This window comes from Wyeomyia smithii, chromosome 1, assembly GCF_029784165.1.
Source record: "Wyeomyia smithii strain HCP4-BCI-WySm-NY-G18 chromosome 1, ASM2978416v1, whole genome shotgun sequence".
NCBI classification, from domain to species: domain Eukaryota; kingdom Metazoa; phylum Arthropoda; class Insecta; order Diptera; family Culicidae; genus Wyeomyia; species Wyeomyia smithii.
This window is the reverse complement of record NC_073694.1, coordinates 119,907,095-119,916,363: the sequence shown is the minus strand read 5'-3', so window position 1 is coordinate 119,916,363 and position 9,269 is coordinate 119,907,095. Positions and strand designations below refer to the sequence as shown.

The 9,269-nt window shown below is 46.6% G+C and overlaps 1 protein-coding gene across 1 annotated transcript; it reads right to left on the bottom strand.

The window, feature by feature from the left end:
• Positions 1-1,532: 1,532 nt before the first annotated feature.
• On the bottom strand, positions 1,533-6,475 carry LOC129717145 (uncharacterized). The gene is made up of 2 exons (XM_055666991.1): positions 3,974-6,475; positions 1,533-3,890 (listed from the first exon to the last, which is right to left on the bottom strand). The coding sequence occupies exons 1-2, from the start codon at positions 6,473-6,475 to the stop codon at positions 1,533-1,535; spliced, it is 4,860 nt and encodes a 1,619-aa protein (XP_055522966.1).
• Positions 6,476-9,269: the final 2,794 nt, after the last annotated feature.

Below are 9,269 nucleotides of genomic sequence, written 5' to 3'. Positions count from 1 at the left end.
AGATACGAAACAAAAGCCAGCCACCAAACAATACTCTCTACTGAGTAAATGATGACGTGCGATAAAGTGTGCAAGCAATGCAAAATAGCTCATTAGCGAGGTCGTCTTATACGTCTTGCGTTGGTGTTATCGGAAACGCATCTGACCGGAGATTAGAAGTTGTGGGTTCGAGTCCCACCTGCTGGACTATATTTTTCGTAAATTTCTAATTAACTTTTTCCCCAGTTAGTACATTTTTCAATCGTCATCTCCACATTTACTGCTTGAAATAGATATAAATGTCATAGATTATTGCACACGTTAGTCAAATTTTTTTGGTGCGAAAGAAATGCAAAATAGCGAATGGGGAAAAGAGAACACAAAAGAAATATCGGGAATGGCACACACGGTTTGATGGCAAATGTGTTGTGTACAAAATTGTGTGGCTCTGTCTGCACTGAGGTGAATTCCAGTCCTGTTTGATCGCATCTGTATACTACCCCGACCGAGGGGATTTGAGACATTTTTCTGATAACACAGTTGAAAGCTGTTTTCACACTGAAAATTGACGGTCCATATTTTTAGAATGCCAGCATCTCAAAACGATTGTGTGTTGCCAAAATACTTTTCATGAGTTAATGTACCTACTACTGATGGGCAGCATCAGTAGTAGGTACATTAGCTGCACAAAGGCAGCTTTTTACAAAGGGAAGTGCCGCTGCACCAGCTGCCCTTGCCGCTATCGCTGCTGATATCACTACTGCTGCTAATGCTATCCGCTGCCACAAATTTTACATTCCGAATTTCTAGGTCTATAATTCTGTCGACCGTGCTTGGGAAAGCATTCATATAACGACCAATCAGAGTTCAAGTTTTGCGTTTTGACAAGAATTGACAAATTTGAATAGTACAATAGTTCGAATAATAAAATTATAATTTTTTGTATTTGGGAGGATTCACAGAAGATTTTTCAATCGATTGCTTCAAGAACGAAGGAAATCCATCGAAAACCAATCGATTTATTAACATTTAAAATTGGACGTGTTCGGACCCTTGAATACCTTAGTATGTTCCTCTGGCTGTTTGATTTCTTCCACTGCAATCCAGTGGGAATAAAGTGCACACGCGGTCGGTATCAAAAAGCAAATTTTATTAGAGTGAACAAAGCCCTTTATTACGGCGGAGAAAAACAATATGGTGACCGACCGATCGAATAATTTTATTGCTACTGATCGTAAGCGGGAAGATGAGAGTAGATCAGAAAACGAAATCTGTACTGATATGCCTTATCACAACTACTAGTTCCCCCGTGCAGTGAGCAAAGAGAGAATCAATAAAAACCATGAGAATTTATGCTGCACGGGGGGCGCTCAGATTGAGCTGATCTATATACCTAACATGCCGGCCACCTAAATTCTATTTAGGAATTTACCAATGCGAAAAAAACTTAATCTAACTTATAAATAACCTTCAGTTGCTCTTCGAAGTTACAGGTCGTCCTTCGGGGTTGGATTCGGAGGTTGAGGGTCAGCGGAGATCGTCGACTGCGTGGTTTATACGTTCTCGAATGGTAGCAAACAGACACGCGCAGCCTGCCGCTTGTAGACTGCTCCAGTCGGCGTTCGTACCTTTACTACCCTCACTACGCCGTCGGGGCCAGGGTAGATTTCGATGATGCGAGCTAGCGGCCATTCGATAGCTGCGCTTCCGTCTTCCTTGAGGACCACCATTTGGCCCACTTTGAGCGGTGTGGCACGAAGAAATCGTTGGTTCTGGTTATGGAGCTGCGAGATGTACTCCCGCTTCAACCGTTTCCAATGATGCTGAACCAGCTGCTGTAGTTGCTGGTAGTGTTGCAGCCGATTTGTGGGGACATCCGTGTAGTCCGGATCAGGAATTGCCAGCAGGGATGTGCCCGTCAGAAAATGACCAGGAGTAAGCACGTCTAATTCACCCGGATCTTCTGACAGTGGGGTAAGAGGGCGCGAGTTCATACCCGCTTCGATCTGAGTGAGGACCGTCGTCATGTCTTCGAAAGAGAGCTGTCGTTGACCTAGGACTCGGATGAGTGATGTCTTTGCGGATTTTACGGCCGCCTCCCAGAGGCCGCCGAAATTGGGTGCTCGTGGTGGGATAACAGTGAAAGCTCGAGAGGGAGTTGTACGGGATTTTGGGTATTGGCCAGGAGGTTGCGAGACAGGGACAGGTTTAGCTCGAAAACAGCGAATACAATGTCGGAACGTGTAGGTTGCCAATGCCTTGCCGTTTATGGGCCAGGATTCTTGTCGGATTTGAGCGAGCGTTATACGAGGACCAGAATGGAGCGAGATTTCGTGATATGCGACTGCAACTTGTCGCGAAAAAGAGTGATTCCCAGGGATAATCATGGGGTGTCGAACAGCGTACGATTCTTCGGCGAGATTGAGCCGGCCACCAACTCGAAGTATGCCGTGCTGGTCTAGGAACGGGTTGAGTAACTTCAACGACGAACTAGCAGGAACAGCACGATGGTTAACAAGCGCCTTTATCTCCACAGCGAATGACTCCCATTGAATACCTCGCACCAATGCATACTTAGCCTCTTGTAGGTCCTTGACGTTAAGCATCGGGGCTGCGAGGAGCGATCTGCGACGTTGACAACTTCGTACGAATCTCACGCAGTATGCCGTAATCCGCAACATCCTACAGTAACACGAATATCGATCCAACAGTGGATGCAGTTGACCGTGCTCCGTTACCACGAGCACGTTCTTCTTCTTCTTCAGCAATTCATCCGCAGGCTGCTCGTATTCCAAATGCTCCCGGGTATTCCAATGTTGATCAAGAAGCGATAACCAGTGTGGACCATGAAACCAGTGTGGTAGCTCTGCTAGGTCCTTTGGCATAACTCCTCGCGACACGAGATCGGCTGAATTCTCTGTCCCTTTCACGTGATTCCACTGGTGTCTCTTCGTAATCTCCTGGATGTGTGAGACCCGGTTAGCAACGAAAGTAGGCCAGACGTATGGTGGTAGCTTCAGCCACGATAGTACGATAGTCGAATCTGACCAGAAACGAGCCTTGATCTCCTCCATCTTGAGTGCGCGCACGGTCGCACTATATAGTTTGGCAGCAATATGGGCACCGCATAGCTCTAACCTCGCGAGTGTGGCCTTCTTCAGGCTTGCAGGAAGAGATTTCGCTGCTAGTAATTCGACCTTAATCTGCCCGGACATGCTACTCGAACGGCCATAGATGCATGCTCCGTAGGCTGCCTCGGATGCGTCGGAGAACACATGGAACTCTGTCGGTACTGGATGATCGGTAAATGCGTGTCGATCCACCTTGACGTTGGCGAGTGACGGAAGTTGTTGGTAGAAATCTGCCCACTGCTTCTCCAAATCCGGTGATAACGGATCATCCCAACCCTGAGTAGCCACCCAGAGTAGTTGCATTCGAATCTTATCCCAGGCAATAACAGGAGCTGTGAGACCGGTAGGATCGAATAATTGAGCAATGACGGAGTACACCTTGCGCCTAGTCCACTGTCCGCTTACAGTGAGACCCGATACATCTATGCTTAGCAGATCTGGCCCTGGCTGCCAGCTAATTCCTAGCGTTTTCACACGCTCCTGGTCGAAACTCAAAGTAGACGATGTTCCCAATTCATCGGAATCTAATTCTGACAATACTGCTTTCGAGTTCGATACCCATTTGTGCAGTCTGAAGCCACCTTTTGACAACAGCTGTACCAATTCTTGCCGCAGCAAGATAGCCTTTTCTTCCGATTCCACCCCACCGATATAATCGTCGACGCAGAAATCGAAAACTAGCGCCGTCTTCGCCTGTGGAAATTGATCACCTTCATCATGCGCCAGTGCTGTAAACACCGTGTGGCGAGGAACGACGATGGCGCTAACCCAAAAGTGACCCTGGACATCTCATACGTCGAAATTGGTTCCGTTGGTGAAAACCTCCACAAGATCCGGAGCAAAGGGGTGTCATCCGGGTGTACCATCACCTGCAGGTACATCTTCTCGATGTCAGCAACTAGAGCCACCAAATGCTTGCGGAACCGAACAAGCAGATCGAAGAGTGAGTCTTGGATCACCGGACCCGTCATGAGGGCATCATTCAGTGAGCGGTTTGATGTCGTCTTGGCTGAACCGTCGAATACCGGTCGAATCTTCGTCGTCGAGCTTGATTCCTTGAAGACCGGATGATGAGGCAGATAGCAGGCAATCCGTTTATCGCGCTTCAATTCCTTCTCTGGAACGATTGCCATATGATTTTGATCCAAGTACGCTTGTATTGCTTCGTTGTATCTGTTCCGAAGCATCGAGTCCTTCTCGAATCGCCGTTCAAGCTGCAGTAGTCTCTGCAAGGCCATGTCCTTCGATTCGCCGATCATTTGCTCGAAACCCATTCGCTTTGGCAGACGCACCACATATCGCCCAGTCGAATAACGGTAGAAAGTATTTTGAAAATGCTCCTCGCAGTCTTGCTCTTCCTGTGTCAGCTTCAGCACATCTTGTAGCTCTTCAATAGTCCAAAACCGCTCGATTTTCTCTTCCAAGGTGCTTGTGTTGATCGTCGCGTGGCAACACGGAACAGGGTTCAGGCTTCCCAAGTCGGCCTTGCCGGCTGCAATCCACCCGAAAACGGTGTTAACAAAGAGTGGAAGTCCTTCGCCAATGCGCTGAATTTGCACTCGACCACTATTTAAGAGCAAGAACTCGTAGAAGTACTCCAAACCCAGGAGAAGATCGATCGATGCTCGCTTGTTAAAACCAGGATCCGCCAACGCCATGTCAGATGGAAGATTCCAATTACCGATTGGAATTGTTGTTGACGGTTGGTCCTCCGTAACCTTCTTGATGACCAGGAAGTCCATCGGTACCGAATAATCCGAAATTCGAGAACCGATCGTGGCAGACACAGAACCGTTTATCTGAACCCGCGCACTGCCGACACCAGAAATTGGGATATTGACTCCGTTTCTAGGTAGCTTCAGAAGCTGGAACAGCCTCTCCGAGATAAGATTTGCTTGCGATCCGTCCGTGTCCAGTAGCGCTCTCGCTGTATGCAACCGCCCATTGCGATCCTTCACTGATACCAAAACCGTCGACAAAAATATGTGCGCCTCCCTCGAATCTGCTGAAATATTGGCCGCGTAGATTGTAGCCACCGAGCTTTGAAGAGACTGCCGAGGAATTTCCACTGTAGCTGTAGTAGTCGTGGAGGAAACAGAACTACCTGATTGAGATTGATCAGAGACCTGAGCATCAGCCGCAGAACCAGAACCGAATGCTGATGGCCCAGGATGAAGTAGAGTGTGATGCTTCTTGCTACACGTACGGCAACGGTACTTGGAATTGCAGTCTCGACTGTAGTGATCACGTCGGAGACAGTTGCTACATAGTTTTTTCGAATTGACGACCTGGAACCGCTTATCCAAAGGCATCTTCACGAACTGTGGACAATTACTTAAGTAATGAGGACCGCTGCAAGAGACACATTTTGGCGAGTAGCCTTCCGACGCTGCGTGGACTGACAACTTCGGTGCTGGTTTCTTAAACGGAGTGGACATAGAGAGTGGTGGGGCACGCTGGTTTTCGGAGGACTGGTCGACTGCAATCGCATCCAGAATCCGGATTTGAACTTCTAAGAACTCCATCACGTGTAGATAGGCAGGCTCTTCCCTTTTCACGGCAAACTTCTCCCATTCCTTCAGCGTGGCGTCGTCCAGCTTCGATACTAATAACTGCGTCAGCATCGCTCCCCAACCCGTTGTTGCTTCGCCTAACAAATCCAAAATTTTCAGATGTCGATCAAAGCAATCGATGACGTCATGAATTCCACTCGCAGTCATCTTTTTTAACTTCGGGTACTGTAGCAGAGCGTTCACGTGTCGCTTTTTCTGCAAATACACATTCGAATAACGTTTGGTCAACGCAGACCAGGCAACCCCATAGCTCGCTTCGCTCATTGGGAATGTATCAACGACCTTTAACGCCTCACCCTTTAGAGACGCTCGTAAATAATGAAAACGTTGTATCGCGCTCAGATCCGGATTGCTATGGATCAGCGATTTAAATGTGTCATAAAATGGCAACCATTTGTCGAATTCCCCATTGAATTCTGGCAGATTTATTTTTGGTAATTGAATATTGCCACATGCCTCTGTACGTGAGGTTCCAGTGGATGTGGGGGAAGTAATGGGAGTGGTGGATGGTAATTTCGCTTTCAACTCTGCTCTTACCTTGAAGTACAACTCCTCAAACTGGGCCCGCGTCTGCTTATGTTCATTCACGTTTTCTATATGCTCCTCCATCTCCTCTATTTGCGTTTGAGCCTCTTCGAATTCGTCCCATTTTTCGTCGAGTTTGTCGATTCTGGATTGGACCTGGAGAGCGTGATTGGCCGGGTCGTATTGCTTCAGGAACCGTTCCGTTCGTAAAAGAAAATCGACAATGTTGTCGCGCACATGCAGCTTCGGCTTAAGCTTCTTCGTCATCTTGCCAGCAACCGTCGACGCAAACTGTAGAAAGAAATTCGAAGCACGCACAGCACCACAAAGTCAACTGATAGTTAATTGGAGAGAGGCTCACCTGAGAGCCTAAATGAATAGGCCTTGTATTTTTCCGATAAGGTGAACATCACCGGAAAGCTGCATTCAGCTTGACCGAAAGACAGCCCAAAAGTCGAAGTGGTTGTAGAAAAGTACGCGCCTCCGGAAACGAGTATACTTTAAATATTGTGAAACCATCGTTTAGGTTCCACTGTCGCACGAAATTCTTGCTCGAATCCGTCACCCCAGTGATCATCAATCGGTCCGTTCCACCTACACGTATTGTGATCGTCCTGCCCAAAACCAATTTGGATAGGCCGTATGCAGGAACGTCAATTCTCCAAGCGAGGCAAAGTCCACCGGAAAACGAGAGAGGTCGGTTGCAATTTATCCGTTGAAAAATGTGAGCCTGGCTAAACAGGCCTTGTATTGTAACCGTATGTATAATACGCTCCCCCGGTAACGAACAACGATTTATTGAAAAAATTGGTAGAAACACCGTTTTGGTTCCGCAGAATGATTTATACCGTCCGTATAAGTCGCAATCAAAAATCGTATCCAATTGATTCCAATATCACAGTCCAGCAAGAAAAAACCACATGCGCGTTCTCGCGAGAACAATAGCAGTACAGCAAATTAACGATGGCGACAACCAACGCACGCGCGAAAGATGGCGAAAATCTGTTTGCGCTTAATGTGACTGCGGTATCCAAGGTTAAAATTCACACACCCGCGGCCAACATCCTGGTCACGGCACCAATGTTCGGACCCTTGACTCGACACTTTGAATACCTTAGTATGTTCCTCTGGCTGTTTGATTTCTTCCACTGCAATCCAGTGGGAATAATGTGCACACACGGTCGGTATCAAAAAGCAAATTTTATTAGAGTGAACAAAGCCCTTTATTACGGCGGAGAAAAACAATACGGTGACCGACCGATCGAATAATTTTATTGCTACTGATCGTAAGCGGGAAGATGAGAGTAGATCAGAAAACGAAATCTGTACTGATATGCCTTATCACAACTATTAGTTCCCCCGTGCAGTGAGCAAAGAGAGAATCAATAAAAACCATGAGAATTTATGCTGCACGGGGGGCGCTCAGATTGAGCTGATCTATATACCTAACAGGACGTGTTTTCCACTTTTTCCGGTTTTAGATTTTCATTTTACATTCCTATGTAGCCGAGTATGTAATTGAACTTCCTGAGAGACGTTGTTCTACGTCAAAATGGAAAACAAAGGAAATCGTTCAGAATATTAAACAACTCGCAAAACAAAACCGTACATACAAGGAACATTGGACTGCGATTAATCTCTCAATAGATAAGAACGGTCTAGCCGCCTTCACATCAGGGCAGGCTCAAGCCGCCCGTCGAGGATGCGTACGCATTCTTGTGCAAGTTCAAATCGCAAGAGGTAGCAGCTAAACCAATCGGAGAAAAATCCAATTATAAAAAAACAGGAAATTTTTTCAAAAAACATATATCATACGACAAACCCTCAGGGTTGAAAACAGGACCTCTCTGACAAACAAATAAATAATAGTATAAACAATTTTTGAAGCTTGTGCTAGCGGGCAGCAGGCTCTGATATTACCCATACAAAGATACAGTATGAAATTAAATATATACCCCTTAGTTTAAATACAGTTAGTCGTAAATGAGCAATCAACTGAGTTAGACCTCTTATCTATCCGTATCCGAATTTCTATTGATCGTGAGGCATCTGTCCGTGGGCTAAGTCCTTGAGAAGTCGGTTCGAAGAGTGAGTCCGGGAAGCTTTGGGCCAACGTTGAAGATTGGCCAAGTTCTGAAAACGGGCGTCGTTTACAAGCTGTAGACAGGATATACAGCCGCGCGAGGTGATAACCCAAAGTTATATTGTTAGATGGAGGTCTAGTGTGAAGGACAATAGCGGGAGTTACAAAAAAACCGCGTGGTCGCGCACATGGTTGCTGCAAAGTGGCTCGTTTAATTAGTGACAAAATTTGATCCGAAGCAAGCCACGTGTTTGTCGGCCGAAGAATGGATAGCCGAGATTGAAACTACTGCTGAACATTACGGTTGGAACGATCCAACGAAATTGCATTGTGCTCGTTTGAGTTAGGAAGGGTCTGCAAAGCTGTGGTGGCCTGGTGTTCAAAATGTAGCCACTACATGGGCAAGATTTTCGTTAAAGTTGGTGAGAGCTTACCCATCGTCACGGGATCCCATCTACTATCACACGCAGATGTCCAAGCGTAGAAAAATGAGAGATGAGACCATCGAAGAATATGTTTACTCTCAAGTGGCGTTAGGGAAAAGAGCTGGGTTCGATGAAGGTGTAATAGTGAAATACGTGATCACTGGACTGGGAGACTTCATCTCCAAATCCCGAGTGCAATTGGGTGGCAAAATTGAGACTGTGGAGTAATTGATCGCGCAGCTCAAATGGATGGAAGGTATGAACAATACAACGACAGGTTCGGTTACCATACGCGTGACCGAGAGAAAAAAGGAGAAAGTCATGACGTGCTATAGATGTAATCAGCCTGGGCACAAAGCAGCATCCTGCTCATCGATTACCGAGAATAGTTGCTACAATTGTGGTGTTAGAGGACATATGACGAAAGGTTGTCCGAATCCGAAGCTACCAAAGGCTGGACCGTCAAGAGTGCAAGTGGTGGACGAAGAAAACAATTTTATACGTGTAGTAGAAATAAGAGACATGAAACTCAATGCTCTGATCGATTCAGGGT